We start from the raw sequence: 16,637 nt of genomic DNA on the forward strand, positions 1-16,637 counted from the left end.
GTGGACTACAAGTACCTGCAGCAGGGAGCACCGGCCATGGGGTGGGCGAGGGGCTGCTTTTCCCTGCGCTCAGCATCAGCTTCTTCCCTGCTGGCAAGCAGGGGGTTGGAGCTGTGCGCTGCCCCTGCCTGTACTGTGGCACTGGGGGGCACTGGGTGTGAGTGGGGGGGGAGCCAGTGGGAGCATGGGGCCTGCACCGGTGCCCCGGGGTCAGTGCCGGCTGGGCCCAGAGCAGGGTGGCAGGAGTGCAGGGTCTCAGCTGGCAGGGGCACTATGGAACCAGCTCCCTCCTTTCCCTGCTAGTGCAGCCCAGCCTAGCTTCACAGACCCCTGCCAGCCTGCACCCCACTTTGGGCCCCACTGGTGCTGGCCCTGGGAAATTGGTTCCAAGATGGTGACCAGGGGGCGGGGCACCTGTCAAGGGGCAGGGCTACCCATACAGCCCTCAACAGCCTACCAAAACTGGGTGAGCGGTCCTCCGCCCGAAATAATTGCTCACCCCTGAAGTAGGTGCTCCCTTCCAGCCTATTCTGCAGCTTGCTTCTAAGCAACTTTTTTGGGGAAGTCAGACATGTTGGGTTGAGTACCCTTGGATTAGGAGGACCCAAATCCTGACCAAGTGCTCTAACCACAAGGATATTAAAAAAGAGTTGGGTGCTATCTACCTCAGGGATTCTCTGTGATCACTTACCAGATTAGAGATTTAGGGAGAATTTTGGCACCTCCCTGTTGCAATCTAGATCTCAGTGGAGCTTGGGCAGCTGTTAAACTCTAACTTGCTTCTAAGCATATTCAGAAACCCAAACCTAGTTTCCCAGGGAACTTTTCAGTCCACAGTGGAGGTGCCTAATGGAGGTATATGTACATGGGTTTTGTGGCTGTTGGAGCGGTGTCAATTTGGATCACATTTTGTGACTTTGGTTCCTAAATTCTGCCTAAATCCCATCATAGTCCTGTTTAAGCACCTATGGGAACAATTTGGATCTGACTGTTAAGTCTTGATCCTGTGTAGGTTGTGTACCCTTGAATTCCCTTGCCTTCAAGGTAGGGGCTTCCCCAAGGCCTCATAGAATTACAGTAAATATTACTTGACTACAACGTTTTCAGTCCATAGTCAGACAAAGCACCATTGACTCAAAGTGGAGGAGCAAAACCCACAAAAATCATTGTATTCTAAATTGCACAGTTTGAAATGTCACAGCTAGTTGCTGCATGGGTGCAGATTAACACAGCTCCTTAGTCTTGAATGGAGTATTATGTTTGTATTAGCCAAGGATCTAACCCATGCTCTAAATCTTAAATAGCTACCCCTCAGCCTTACAGTTCTTCCTTATAAGGTTAGAAAGCATAAGAAGCAGTGTATCCAAGTTCAAAAATCCACATGAACCCTTGCTGGCAGACAGCAAACTGCTCTGAGCATTAAATATTAAGATTGCAAAGCAGCTGAATGAGTAAGTCTTATAAAGCTCTGTCAGTATCAGAAACAGTTTCCATTCGGGTGAAGTACAGTATTTTCCCTTTGCTTTTTATGAATGACTGTAGTTTTGTGCTTCAGTTGGAGTCCTCTGCTAAAGCCATTCATAAAAATAAAAACAAACAAAACAAACATACACACACACACACACACACACACACAAACTTTCTGGGTCCAGTCCGGAGCCACTGGGTGCCAGAGGCTAGGAAAACGTGCTGGCAGCTATAAGCTCAACTAGCATTGAAAGTATTCAAGGGTCTTTTTGGTGGTCTGAAAAGTATGAAGTGCTGTGTGGAAGGGCAGCTGGTAGAATTACTGTGACACATACTAGGCAGAGAGCCAGAGCTGGCCTTGTTTCAGACATTGTCTTTCCCTTCATTGAAGTGTCAGGACCTAATTCATGGAAAATTTGGTGAGTTGGCAGCTCTTTCAGAGGATTTCATTGAGCTACAGTGTGCAGGAGTCATATGAATGCAGGATCCACAGCCAAAAAATATGGGGATTTCTGAGCAGTAGGAACCAGTCAGCCTGCAAGAATGTCTGTGAATTTGATGTGGTCTGAGAGTAAACATGTGTACAGGTATAATCAGCAGGGGGGAAAAGGCAGGAAAGTGCTGGTGATTTAGATTATTGAAGACCTCAATGAATTCTAGTCTTAAAAGTGATTCTTTTCACATGAATAATCCTTTTGCAGCCACCCTCATTTCCCAAGAGGCAACAGATATCCTAAATCATTCCAGGGCCTGCAGTACACCTGGGAAAGGCGTCAACAAAACGAGTGTCTTTGTAATGGCTGCAAAGTAATTTAGAAAAGAAAGGGTCTACACAAAAGAAAAAAGACCAGACCCAGTAATTGCATTTATTTTCCTATTTTTCTGTGTTCAGTACACAGTATAGAGCTCTGCACACGGATACAAAAATGTATTAGCAACAGGACTCTATCGAAGGAGAATATTGTTGCAAGTAAACAAAGCATCTATTGTTAAAACAGAATGTTTGTGGTGGGCAATTTGAATTGATGCCTTTGCATTTAATTTACATTTCCATTTATTTTTTTCCACTAAATGTTTCTCTTAAGGGCCAGTTACACCAGATTCTTTGCTAAAAAATATTAAAGTTATGTCGTACATGGACTGAAATGAAAACTAGCCTTTGAACATCTAGGGAGCCTATTATGCCCAAGTAAGACCCTGGAGTCAGGTCTTGTGTTGGGAGTAGACAGTACTCAATAAAGCTATAATCACAAAAAAAAATCATTGAGTTTGATTCTTTGTTCTTTGGAAATATAAAATATGATGAATGAGAAAGCTCAGTCCCACTCAAGGCAATGAGAGGACTTTACTCCATGTGAGTAGTTTGTCATTTTGGCTACTTGCAAACATTAAACCCACCCCCCAAAATGGCACTTTAAACTCTGCACACCTCCATGCCAAGCCCAGTGCATGCCCAGAAGAGGCAGCACATTACTTGGACCTAGCTTGCCTGTCTGTATAGATCAGGTGCTTTAGTGGGGCTTTTTTGGCCTTTTATCTAATAGCTGATTGAATCAACTTTAGATAAAAGTGCCAAAAAGCCCCACTGAAGCGCCCAATCTATACTGATGCTGCAGATCTGGGTCAAAGTAATCCATGGCTGCTTCCAGTAAAGCGCAGAATTTTTTGATTTTTTGTTTGTTTTTTTTAAACATCTGCAAGCAGCCTTTCTGCTTTTCCCAAGACCCATCAAGTCAACTTTACCCAGATCATGTGTTTCAGCAACTGCATTTCAGGTAGAATATGGGCTCATGGAGTATGATGCTTATATGTTAGCATGAAAACTTGATGCCCCATTCCCCTATTGCTGTCCAATCTTCTGCTGCACTTAACTGTGTTTTAGGGGGATTGTGGTGGATTTGTGCTGCCATTCCTAGGAGTGTAGGGAATGCCGGTACAGAAAAATGTCACTTTTGAGATACTAACATACATCTCTGTCTACTGTGAAAGCTCTTGCAGATTAAATTGGGCTCTGTCTTATTACATTCTGTAACATAATATGAGGAAACTACTGAGTAATTTAAGCTGCCCAAATATGTGTGTGAGCACATATTTAACACATTCTCACACAGCATTAATAAACTATTTCTAGGATACAACTTTGTTTAAGTAGAAATGGGCCTAGACTGGGAATGGGATTTATATGTTCCCTTACAGTTTGCAACCCAGATAGAGCAGCATTGCGCTAGCGAGTGAAAAATAAGAACCAAACTTAACAGGATAGTTTATTTTCATCCTCCAAGCCAAGCAAAGAACAGAAAATAAATAAAAAAGCAAAAATAGAAAAAATTATATCTAGTTTAAAGAGTGTCAGGTTTTAATAATCATAAGGTGTTCCCAGCAATAGAGGAGAAAAAAACTGATCAGCGATAGTCTTCCTTAAACCTTGTATAACTTCTCTGAAACAAGTTCAGAGGTTATATTAGGCACTGTACAGTAAGATGGCCCTATGCTGACAAAATCCCTTCAACTCAGGAGTCAAAACCCCACTCTTTAAGTAGTTTGTAGTTCTAAAGAGTTGGAGGAAAGGTGTGTTAAATGAAGCTTTATCTTGTTTTCACTTCTGCTTATGTGTTCTCTCTCTGCAACTCTCAGGGCTGCTTTACACATTTTGAGGGAGAGGATATAAGTTAGACATAGGACTGTCAGAGTGACGGTAGGAAATGTGCACACACGTCACGTCATTTCTGAATTTTGTCTTTTTTATGTATTGTCATGTAACATGCTTCTTATTTAAAAGCATATATTTGTGCTTTTCTCAAGACTTGTATAAAGTTGCAAGTAGGCGACTTAAATGTTTTTTGTTTCAAATGAAAGGTCTAAATCATGTTTTGTTTTTTTCCTTGCAGCCTCAACAAGTGGTTCAAAAGAAGCCTGCTCAGGTAAGGAAAAGTTCATATGAATTAATTCTAGAGACTAGTTTAAATTCATTAGCTCTTGAGGACTTAAGTTAGTAAGTTTAGTATCATTTTAATGTAAACAGTAACATTAATACTTCATCAGTGGAAAAATATATCCATCATCTAAATATTTTGCTAAATCTACACAATGAAATAGACTCAACCTTTCTAAAACAATACCCTGCTTAGAGAACCTTTGTTTCAGGGAGATGTAGAAATACTTCACCCTGCTATTTAAGTAAGTCTATTCCCATCCATTCATAAGCACATCCTTTGATGAAATAAGAAAGAACTGCTGAATGAGGGCCATAATGGATATAGCGCTGTTCTTGAAATTGGTCTACTTTTTAATGGAATAGTAGTTTTGTCAGGCTACCATATAGTTTGAAAGTATTACTATAAAACAGTGCAAATTAACAATTAAAATAAATTTAAATAAAAACAGAAACTTGTAGCTTTGAGCTCAAGAGGTAAAATTATATGAGCCCTCAAAGCATGAATAAGAGTCCAGTTTCTGAAAAAGAAATCAATAAAAGCTCAACAATAATGGCAGGCATGCAATAATATTACTGTCCTACTAGCAGAGATAATATTCAAGATAATGTAGAAGTAACACCACACTTAAGCTCAGATTCAACCACCTCCCCCGGTGGCACCAAAGACATTTAGGTTCTGTGGTGCAAAAAGCAACAAGAAGAGAGTGCGGGGTGTATGTTGTAGTGAAGGGTGTCACTGTACAGGTGGCAGGAAAAGGGAGAATAAAATAGGAAGAACCACTGCTACCTGGTACTCCCATTCACTTCTCCTCACAGGGGGCATCTACATGTGCACTTTACTGGAGCTGACTAATTAGCTCCACAGTAAAACATCACTGTCTACACATGTGGCACTATTAGACCAGAGTAAACTAATTAACTCTGCTGTAGAACAGTACTGCCTGACACAGGTACCGTCCTATGGCATAGTTATTTAGTGCACTGCAGTGCACAAGTAGACAGTGACCAGTGCTGGCTGGGGCACAAGAGTGCTGTTGTGTGGGGGCTGCCTGCCGGCTAGCCCTGCACTGTAGCACCCTCATGCCCCAGGCAGCCCCTCCACAGCACATTGAGCTGGAGCAGAACAGCTCTGGCCTGGCAGGCTGACTCCCCCGCTACCCCCTCAGCACCCTGCCAGCCAGGGTTGTGCCGCCGTGGCTCAATGTGCTGTGGTCACCCAGGATCACTGCACCTGGGAGCAGTAAACTCCAGTGCCAGAGTTTATTCAGCTACACTAATTGTATGTGTAGATGAGCTCACAGAGGTGTTGCAGTTGAGAGCAGTTTTGGCCAGTTTAGCCAATGAGCCACAGTGACTTCCAAAGAGCAGCTTTGCAGCTTCTCATTGGCCAGAGATAGTGTTTCTTCTACTTAATGAGCCACTTTAAATATTAATCCCTTTGAATTTCCCATGTGTAATCTCTGCTTTTTACTGTATTTACAGAAAGCATAGTTGGGGGAGGTGGGGAAGGAGTGCTGTTTAGAAATCCAAAGTTATCACCAGAACCTCTAGGTAAATCTTTATTTAAATTACAGAAATTATAGTTTCCACCAAAAAAAAAATACTGACTGGCCATGATACCTCAGCAGTTCTAATAGGCATTGCTCTAATACTTACACTGACAAAAGCATTTGCTTTCACTGGGTTTGGTTGCCTGACAGTGAATGTAGTGTGCCATGGTGGGTGCACACATTCTGAAATGTCCTTCTCAAACTGAAAAGGAGGAGAGGTAGCGTTGTGTAATCCTTGGTATGATCAGGAACTTGACAGAGTTGGTCTTCAGTCATCCCAGTTGCCTTTCTCTCTTTTCTTTTTACACTGTTGAATTTCCTCTTAAAGGAGGGGAGTTCAGACTCAGAATTAACAACAAGAACATGAGCTCATGCGGGCTTCCTAATCTGAGCTGTCTAAGGAAATAGTGATAAATTACATAAACATGGGGACTACATGGAAGTTCATGGAGGATAATGTAAATCTTACATTACATTCAGAGAAATCTCTTCCTTTTCCATCTGTTTCCTTCAAAATATCCTCACAGATGGCTTTACCATGTGGCAGTCTGGATTAATTTAGAAATGTATCCCTTCTTCATCAACGGGGCTTTTAGAGGTTATGTTCAAGCATTGCTATGTGTTGGCAAGTAAGCTGCAGTTTGGTCCAGTTAGGAAGCGTAATCCTGGGTCAGATGTGTCACTGAATTCTGGGGTTTGAATTTCTAGAAATGTACATTCTTGAAGGTATTCTTATGAGTGTGAGTTTACATTAAATGATTAGCCCTATTGCCACAAACAGGGCACATACCTGTTGGCTTGAAGGGGCAAAACTAGCTCTATAGTTCCTCTTCTAGTCATAATAATTCTGTATATGTCACCATTTCCCATGCTTCTGGCATTCAGTCATTCTCTCAGTTTCTCCATGGATATCTGCTGCCCATTGTAAGGCCATGAAGATGTTATGTCAACTTTTATCATTTCTTCAAATATCTACAGAACCCAGATGATCTCCCATCTTACAGGTGATAAATGCAACAGCAAATCCTGTTAGAAACTGGCACATCCACAGAATTAATACGAAACATTAAAAGCATGTGATCTGTGTACTCATTCCTGATGGTCTCCAGGTAATTTATAGCAACCAAGAGGCCAACTATTCTCACACCCCTGTGGTGAACTTAGAAACAGATAGCATATCTAATTACAAGGGACTAAATAAGTTCATATAGTCTTTATTTAGGTGGATATCTAACATCTCAAAAATGTGAATCTCAAGTACCCACTTAGAAAAGTTTCAGTCTTCAGAAAATAAGCAAACATCTTAACTAGTTAGGTGTACTAGATTCTCCTTAAAGTGTCTCAATAAGAAGTAGACATTAACCAATTTTCTAGTTTTTAAGCAATTTGTAGCATCTGAGTGCTCAGCTATAAAATGCCATATGGTTTGCCATACATACATTCTTAAGTAATACAAAGGAAATGGAGGGGGTTTTTAGAAAAAAAAATCAAGGTTATCGAAGTTTTTTTGGGAACAGGGCATGTTTTATTTTTATCATTTCTGCAGAATAGAAAGTCTGAGCCTAAAACAGTTCTTTGAAAATCTTTTATGATCCATATGGGAGGTCTTTTAAAACTCAGACCTTAGAGCCTTTTGAGCTCATAATTAAGTTCAGAAGATAGCGTATTAGTCCAAGGAAGTTTTCCCAACTGTTAAGAAAACTTTCTACCTGGTATCAAACAAATTAATTGCTTAAGACAAACAAAAGCAAAAAGAATAGAGAAAAGCATTATTGCTGAACAGCTACAAAGGTAAATCAACTTAATTATATTTTTCTGTTTCTTATGAGCTAACTGTTGTCCCAGTTTAGAAAAAGTGTCCTTGCTTTATTAAAGTTAAGCACATGCTTACACACTCTCCTGAACTGGAGCCTAAACTAGGATTCTGGTGATACTGGGTGCATCTACAAGAGCAATTAATGCAACTAAGTAAACTCCAGCACAGTTTGAGCCGGAGTAAACTAATCCTGACATCACCATCTACACGTGTGTTTAAATGCAGTAATTTACTCCGCCATCAGGTAATACCCATGTCTGGTGGGACTGTCCAACGGTGCTGTAAATTAGTCTACACTGGCCCAGTTGCCACACACATGTAGACAGTGGTGCTTTTCTGCACTTTATCTGAGCCTTCAAGAGTCCAAGAAGCAATTAGTTTACTGCACAGTAAAGCGCATGTGTAGATGACTACTGTGAAGTACTGAATAATCTTTGTAAGAAATACTCTGCCTTCAGCACTCATTGACTTAGTGAAAGCTAATGTTACTCAACCCCATGCTTGTTTGGTTGTATAGGGGCTGATTTAGTGACCACTGGATGCCATTAGTCTTCCTATTGACTTCAGTGGGCTTTGACTTAGTCCGTTAGAGCAGGGATGCTCAACCTCTGGCCCCTGGGCCAAATATGGCCTGCAGAGCCATGGCATCCAGCCCACGGGGATCTCTATGGGTTGGACAAACTTGGCAGCAGGGAGTGGTGGAAGCTCCACATGGCTGGATCTGGCTTTGCCTGGATCATTACCTATGCAGTGGGATCAGGTTCACCCCCTGCATATCCAGATTGGGCTGAACTGCTCTTTCTGACACCCACACATCCAAATCAGGGCTGAAACGCTCTTCTCCAGCCCCCCCTCCCCCACTCTCCCACCCCCGCACACACATTTGGATTGGGGCCAGGCTGCTCTCCTCCACATGTCCAGATCAGGGCCATTCCACCTCCTTCCCCACCTTGCACATCCAGATTGGGGGCACTCCCCAGATTGGGAGCAGGGCTGGGCTGGTTTACCCCCTCCTCCCAGTGTGTCTGGCTCAGAGCTGTTCCACCCTACACCTACCCCAGGTGGACAGATCAGGCTCTGGCTGCACAGCCCCACATAGCTGGATCCAACCCGCAGAGGAACCTGGCACCACCTATCCAGCCCACATGGTGAAAAGGTTGGGCACCACTGCTTTAGTGTGTAAGCGTAAATTTGTTTTTACATATGTACTGATGCAGAAAATCAAATGTTTACAGTTCCTAGGGTGCAAGAGACCTTTTTGCCTAAAAACATATGTAGTTTTCTATCTGCAGGTAACTGTAGGGAAGTGATTCACACTATTCTAAAGAAATCTCTGAAGTGCTTGGGTATAATTCCTCTTCTTTTTCTTCTTTATGATATTCTGCTCTTCCTACTTTTTTAAAGCAAATATTAAATGTTTTCACAGACACTACAGACATTGTAGTAAAAAGATTTGTTAGAGCTTGTGGAAAGGTTGTGTAATGAAATGGTCTTTTTTCCCCTCAAATTGTCAATAGCTTCAGTTTTCTTTTTCTTGTGAAAGTTTCCTTAGATTTTTTTAAATCCAGGCAACATATGAAATCATAAACATTTTCCTTACTTAAAATGCAGCTTTCTCAAAACTGAAATGTTATATAAAGATTTTCAATGAGATTTTACTAATTGAAATTTATAAAGTTGATTAAAATGTTACAGAAACTGAAAATGAGTTAACTCTGAAGCTGTTTTCCTGTGTTTGACATCTTCTGTTGTTTATATTTTAAACAACCTAAACACTGTTTGGCATATAAATAATTAAAGTGACAGCAAGCTGAATTACAACCAGGATGATTAAAAAATATAGAAGGTGACATTGCTGTACAGTGCAATAAAGAAGACCCACATTTAATCTTATTTTTTGGCCTCCCGTATCACCGAGCAGATTATTCTGTGCACAGAACAGACTTGAGGAGTTTGAGCTCGTTACAAAAAAAATCCCTTCCTTTCAATAATGAATAATGCAATTTTGTGGTATATAGTTTCCAATGGAAGTAATCTCTTGTTTTCTGTTACTGTGACATGGAACTTCAGGGTTGGTGTGATGAGCAGGAAGAACGTAAAATCTGAGGGTAAATTTTGAGATTTCTGATGGTAGTTCTGTGGGGAAAGAAAAGTAAAAATAAACAAGCAATGATTAGCAGTTAGTGACAGGTTTTGTAAATGGATGAAGCAATAAAGTAAACTGTATTAAAAAAACTAGGGCCTGGAAGAGGAAGTCAGGGTTTTTGGGGCAGGAAATTTCTTGTTTATATGACATAACTTCTGAACAGAATCTAAAGACTGTTACTCATTTCTGGGTCCTTGTAAATACCCAAAGTGGTCTAGGATTTGGGTTTCCTAGGTTTTAAATATTTTATGTAGCTTTTATTTATTATGTAGCATATCAGAGTGACATTTCCTCAGACTGCTGCTTTCAGAAGCTCCACTCTGCGTTAAGTAAGTCAATTGAGATTTTACATGGCCAAGAAGTAAGTGGGAAGAAGTAAAAAGCGTTATCCCAACGGAATAAAATGATGTAATATTCCGAGGCATATCATTTTTTAAAGTCACAGATCTGAAGATCTCAGTTCATATTGTAAGGCAGGAGTTGGCAGTTTGAAGCTCACAAAGTGATTGGATGCAGTTCATGATGGTATAGGGGATTGGCAGCATATAGCTCAGCCTGTCATGTCCCCCTTCTCTGCCCATACTGTGCTGCTGATTCCCTCCACCCCCCTATGGCAAACACAACTTACCTTTGCAGCTGAATTTGCCCCTCCTTTGGGGATAGAAATTGGCAGCACATGGTGAAAGCAGCAGTAGCTGGGGAACTGCAAAGGGGAGCTGTGTCCTGTGATGATGGAGCAGGACAGTGCAGAGTAGTGGGAGCAGTAGTTAGTCAGCTGCCTGTTCCAGCCCCACCACTCGGAAAGCTTCCTGATCCCTGTTGTAAGATGATTTGAAGGTAAAAAGCAGCATATAATTGTTAAACATTATTGCTCAATTATTTTACATTTATATAGTACCTTCCATCACAAAGTACTTACCACTTGTAGATATGCATAAGCATTGAAGTATAGCCACCTTTAAAGGAGAGTGTTACAAAGCAATGAGCCAGCACATATTATTCTACAGACATAAAACTTTATTTGTGAATGTTAAAAATCATAGTTATTTACATGATTTTGTGGAGATTTACTAAACACAAATACAGCCAGCTCTGTACATTCAACTTCACATTTATAAAAACTACTTTTGATCACAGTTGATCTGATCAATATCTCCAGAAAAAAATGTTCAAAAGGGTCTATGACAAAAGTATGAAAAGGTTTACTCAGTGGCTCTTTCATTTTTATCAAGGAGTCAAAGAGTACTACCAGTGCGTCTTCTTAAGTTATTTAACAATATATGTATGTATCATGACCCATTCCTTCAAAGCACTTCCCTAATCCTGTCCCAAAAAGCCAGACTTTGCACTGGGGGGGAGTTTACCAGAGGCTGATGGAATCCTTTTTGTTGGACTGTGAAACAGCCTTAGCTATAGCCTGAAGGCTGGAGTATCCATTGCTTTGTTTGTTCTCATCCATGCTAGGCAATGAAGGATGCCCTTGTGATCTGATGGAACTTAGGAGCCTAGACCCTGTTAAAAAATTCATAGGACACCTAGCTGTATATGTAGGTGTTTAAATACCTATAAAATGTGGCCCTTGGTCTTTATAGGGGCTCTCTTCCTCATCTTGAGAATTATAATCACTGAACAAATCCTCAACATGAATATCCTCAAAGCTTTTCAGCACAATTCCTACTGAGTTTAGGTGCCTTTGACCAATATATCCAACTCTGACAAATACAACTGAGTGCCATAATTTCTTTGTTCCCAACAAGTGGCGCTTTTAGAGAGGTCTGATTCCCAGAAACTGATGAGCAGCTAAGAAGTATCAAGGAAGCCATATATAAATGAAAACACCAAGAATCACTAGCTGTTGCTTAAAATATTACTATATTTACCTGAATACAAGACAAGGTTCCTCTTTCCCCAGTAAGCATGGGAGAGAAAAAGCTTCTTGTCTTGTATTCACATACAAGGAAACCTTATTAAATACATTGTCTATATTTGAACTGCTGCCAAAAGCAAGATGTGCTCAATAACAGAAACCAACTGTGAAGCTGATTAAATATAGCCAACACTGGACGTAACTATAAAACACCTGGACCATATTGGGCAAACAGCTGCTGGGAACCTACCATAAGAATAGGCAAGTGTGGTTCAACTGAATAAGATGCACGATGGTGCCCATTGCACGATGGTGCTTGTCGCATATGATTAGAATCATAGAAAATTATGGTTGGATGGGACCTCAGGAGGTCATTTAGTCCAACCCCATGCTGAAAGCAAGACCATCCCCAAGTAGATCATCCCAGCAAAGGCTTTGTCTAGCCAGGTCTTAAAAACACCCAAGGATAGAGATTCCACAACCTCTCTGGGTAACCTGTTTTAGTGCTTTACTACACTCCTCGTGATACAGTTTTTCCTAATATCTAACCTAAACTTACCTTGCTGCAAATTGAGACCATCGCTTCTTGTTCTGTCATCTGAGAACAGTCCAGCTCCATCTTCTTTGGAACCACCCTTCAGGTAGTTGATGGCTGCTATTAAATCCCTCTTTTGCAGACTAAATAAGTCCTGTTCTCTCAGCCTCTCCTTAGAAGTTATGTGCCCCAAACCGCTAACCATTTTCATTTCCCCCTGCTGGACTTTTTCCAATTTGTCCACATCCTTTCTGTAGTGGGGGGCTCAAAATTGGACACAAGTGGGCATGTCTACACGTGCCCCTACAGTGCCATTGTTACTGCGCTGTCATTTAGTACTTCCCTTTGGAAGTACTAAATGATGGTGTGTGGTTATTTTTAGCCCCTATGTTGCTGTACAGCCCCTATGTTGCTGTAGGTTGCTATGGCAATGCAGCACTGGCATCACAATTTTTGCCCACAGATGCTATGTCGCTGTAGTGCATTGTTATGGCAAGTTAGCATCACATATAGACGCACCCAGTATTCCAGATGTGGCCTCACCAGTGCTGAGTAGAGGGGAATAATCATTTCCCTCGATCTGCTGGTGACATTCCTACTAATACAGCCGAGTATGCCATTAGCCTTCTTGGCAACAGGGGCACACTGTTGTCTCATATTCATCTTCTTGTCCACTGTAACCACCAGGTCCTTTTCTGCTGAGCTGCTGCTTAGCTAGTCGGTCCCCAGCCTATACTGTATGGGAGTGTTCTGTCCTAAGTGAAGGACTTTACACTTCTCCTTATTGAACCTCATGAGATTTCTTTTGGTTTGTTGAGGTCTGTCTGAATCTTAGACCTACCCTCCACCATATCTTCTACTCCTCCTAGCTTGGTGTTATCCACAAACTAGCTGAGGGTGCATTGCATCCCATCTTCCAGGTTGTTGATGAAAATATTGAGCAAAACTGGCCCCAGCACTGACCGCTGGGGCACTCCACTTGATACTGGCTGCCAACTAGACATCACACTATTAATTACTATCCTTTGAGCCTGATGATCTTCTATCCACCTTACAGTCCATTCGTCTAACACATACTTCCCTAGTTTGCTTAGAAGAGTGTTGTCGGAGACTGTATCAAAAGCCTTGCTAAAGTCAAGATATATCATGGTCACTGCTGTCCCTGTATCCACAGAGACTCATCTCATTATAGAAGACAGTGAGGTTGGTTAGTCATGACTTGCCTTTGGTAAATCCATGCTGACTGTTCCTAATCACCTTCTCCTCCAAGTACTTAGAAATGGATTCCTTGAGGACCTGATCCATGATTGTTCCAGGGACTGAGTAGGTCAAGTGGTCTGTAGTTCCCCAGATTCTCCTTTTTACCTTTCTTAAAGATGGGCACTATATTTGCCCTTTTCTATGTGGCTGTGCCCTCCATGAAGTGGAGCCAGACCAGGTTGACCTATGCCTTATCTACATATACATTTTTGGAGCATCCCAGGACTCATGACAAGAACACCCAGTTCCAGTCATGAGTTGGGGATGGAGCGGGGGCTAATTAGCACATAGATCCTTTGTGGGAGAGTACACACACATACTGAGCCAGTACTGAGCTATCATGGCTTGAAATGTTGTTTACTTTGCTGGGGCCCAGCTCAGTGAACTATATGGTATACCATAAGCCTTTTGGCTTTGCTTTAATACCGTGTATATATGTTGTATTATATATAAGTAGGTACAAAAGTGCTGCTTAACAGTGTGTTTTTGGAGTATCTATGCTAAAACTTGCAACAATTTCAAAAAAGGTAAAATGCATCACTTCTGGATTAAGTCTATGGGTACCTGTAGTAATTTACCTATATGCAAATTACTATAAATGTATTATTTCAAGATCAGTGTTTTCAAATTTGCCTTCCACTTCAGGGAGAGCAAGGTCTGACACTAAGGGAGTAGGGGTAGGGATTGCGGGGGGATAGAAGTTGTTGTGGGGCAGAGGGCAAGGAGCTACTTGACCCCCCAGATTTATTTTCCCTGTTGTACCAGTGTAAGGGGGACAAATTCAAGCAATCCTCCAATAATTAGATTCTGTACCTGAAAAATTATAACAAATGTATATGTTTTCCATATACAAAATCTAATTATTGGATGAGGGGGAGTGATTTTATATTCAAGTTCATCTTATGGTCCAGTAAATATGGTAATACCATAAATTTGTAACAGCAAAGATAAATTAATCAACAAGTATGATGGATTATGAGTACAATGCGATGGAATAGGAACATTATACCAAAAAAGACACATTTATACTCAGAAGATGGGGATTGAACGCTTCACTTTTTACAGTCAAGTTCATTTGTCCTCATCCCAAGCCAAGTGAACTCATTGACTTCATTGGATTTTGAAACAGTTTTACGTGCCAGGATATTCTAAAATAATACAAGGACAACCCCGATCATCCAGTCGATAGTAAAGGGTGAAAGATAAACCTCTAAAACTTTAGATTCTTTCTCAGAATTATGTCATCTCACAACTGATTCACAATTTAACTTCCTGTGTAAAAAAATATCTGTAACCCAGTGCTCAAAATCCCCAAGCCTGAATTATTTTAGACTGGATTCACATTTTGTACTATGCTACATATAAAAATTTAGTTATGCAGTTGCAAAAATAAAATAAAAATTGTCAAAAAATATAGCAACACTAGAATGACTAAATTTTATAAACAGTCATTATATTATTATCAGTTGAATACCGGTTTTTAAAATAGAATTATCAATTAAGGTATGTACATACTATTACAATAAAATAATTGGCTAACGGAAATAGCTGTGTACTGTCTCATCAAATCTCATCATATTTTCCATTTTCCATGGAAAAATAGAGAAAACCACAGATTTCCCATTTTATCAGAGAAAACGCAGATTTTCCCTTTTAGCAGAGAAACCTGTGGGTTTCCCCCTTTTGCAAAGAGCTCTGCAGGCTGGCTGAGTTCCAGCCTGCAAGAGCTAATTGCAAAAAGGGCAGGGAAACCCCCAACCCTGCCAGGAGGGGAAGGAAGATGGGGAAAGGACAGGGCCTGATGCTCTCACTTACCAGAGGCTTACCTCAAGCTCGCTTGCCTTCTTGGAGCCTGTAAGGTAAATGGGGCTGGGGGTTGTGGGATAGAGCTGGGGGGAAAGCTGGCTGGGGGCTGAGGGAGTGAGAAGGTGTTGGAGGAAGACATGGAGTACCCACTGGCCCGGCATATACTCCATGTGAGGCTTTCCCCAACACCTCCATCTCCCTCAGCCTGGGAGAGCAAGGATGGAGTGGGGTGCGGCAGCAGCATGTCCCCCAGCACATTCCCATTGTTTCTTACCTGGGAAAGGGAGAGGGGTGCTCCAGGTGCTGCTGGCCCCATGCAGTATACCATGGCACCTCCCTGCCCCCCACCTCAGCTCAGTCTGTGCCCGCTCCCAGGAGCAGGGCTGGGAGGGCGATGGCAGAGGTGCCCCTCTGCAAGCTGCACATGCCCCTCCCCACCTGGCTGGGAGGCAGGGGGTCTTGCATATGGTGGCCACTACCGCACCACCACCACCTCAGTCTGCTTGCCTGCAGTCAGCCACGGGTAAGCAGAATGGCAGCGGCCGCCACCACTGCTGCTGTGCTGCTACTGCACTTCACTGTACTGCTGCTTGCATGTGGTGGCTGCAACTGCCACCGCACCACCGCACTCCATGCTGCTTTTCAATGGCCAGATGCAGAAAAGCAGCATGGGGTGTGGTGGCAATGGTGGTAGCCGCTGCATGCGAGCCATGGTGTAGTGGTGGTGCAGCAGCTGTGGTGCAGTGCAGTGGCAGGTGGCGGTGGCGTGGTGGTGGTGGCCATCGCTGCACCACTTGCCCATGGCCCACTGCAGCCAAGCAGTGCAATGGTGCGGTGGTGGCTGCCATGTGCGAGTCCCCTCTCTCCCCTGGTTGTGTGTCCTGCAAAGAGGCACCATTGTCCTCGCCTCCCCGACCCTGCTCCTGGGAGTGGGCACAGAGACACACTCCTCCCACCATCTCCTTCTTGATCTGCTCCCCCTAGCCCCTTCATTTTAACCTGCCCCACCCCTTTCCCACACACACACCTACCTTCTGGGGTGTAAGTGTATGTGTGTGTTTGTGCCTGCATGAGTATGGGTTGGGGGGTGTTGTGTGGGATGTGAGGGGCACAAGCCGGGCTGGGGAGGCTGTGGGGGAGAGTGAGGGGCACCAATGGGGTTGGGGGTGGGGCTTTCATTTTCATCACGGATTTGGAGGGTTTTGTCGGAGAATTTGAGATTTTTGTATCGGAGCATTTGTGATTTTTTTTTTTA

At 42.4% G+C, this 16,637-nt stretch overlaps 1 protein-coding gene across 2 annotated transcripts in view; it reads left to right on the plus strand.

Moving 5' to 3' along the window:
- Positions 1 to 16,637, plus strand: part of HMGA2 (high mobility group AT-hook 2) — a 184,834-nt gene that overhangs the window by 146,826 nt on the left and 21,371 nt on the right. For both annotated transcript variants that reach the window (XM_006259276.4, XM_019493203.2), the window contains one exon: positions 4,356 to 4,388. In XM_006259276.4, coding sequence (XP_006259338.1) covers positions 4,356 to 4,388 — 33 coding nt within the window. The remainder of the gene's footprint in view (positions 1 to 4,355; positions 4,389 to 16,637) is intronic.

The sequence above is a fragment of the Alligator mississippiensis genome, chromosome 4, assembly GCF_030867095.1.
Source record: "Alligator mississippiensis isolate rAllMis1 chromosome 4, rAllMis1, whole genome shotgun sequence".
Taxonomy (NCBI): domain Eukaryota; kingdom Metazoa; phylum Chordata; order Crocodylia; family Alligatoridae; genus Alligator; species Alligator mississippiensis.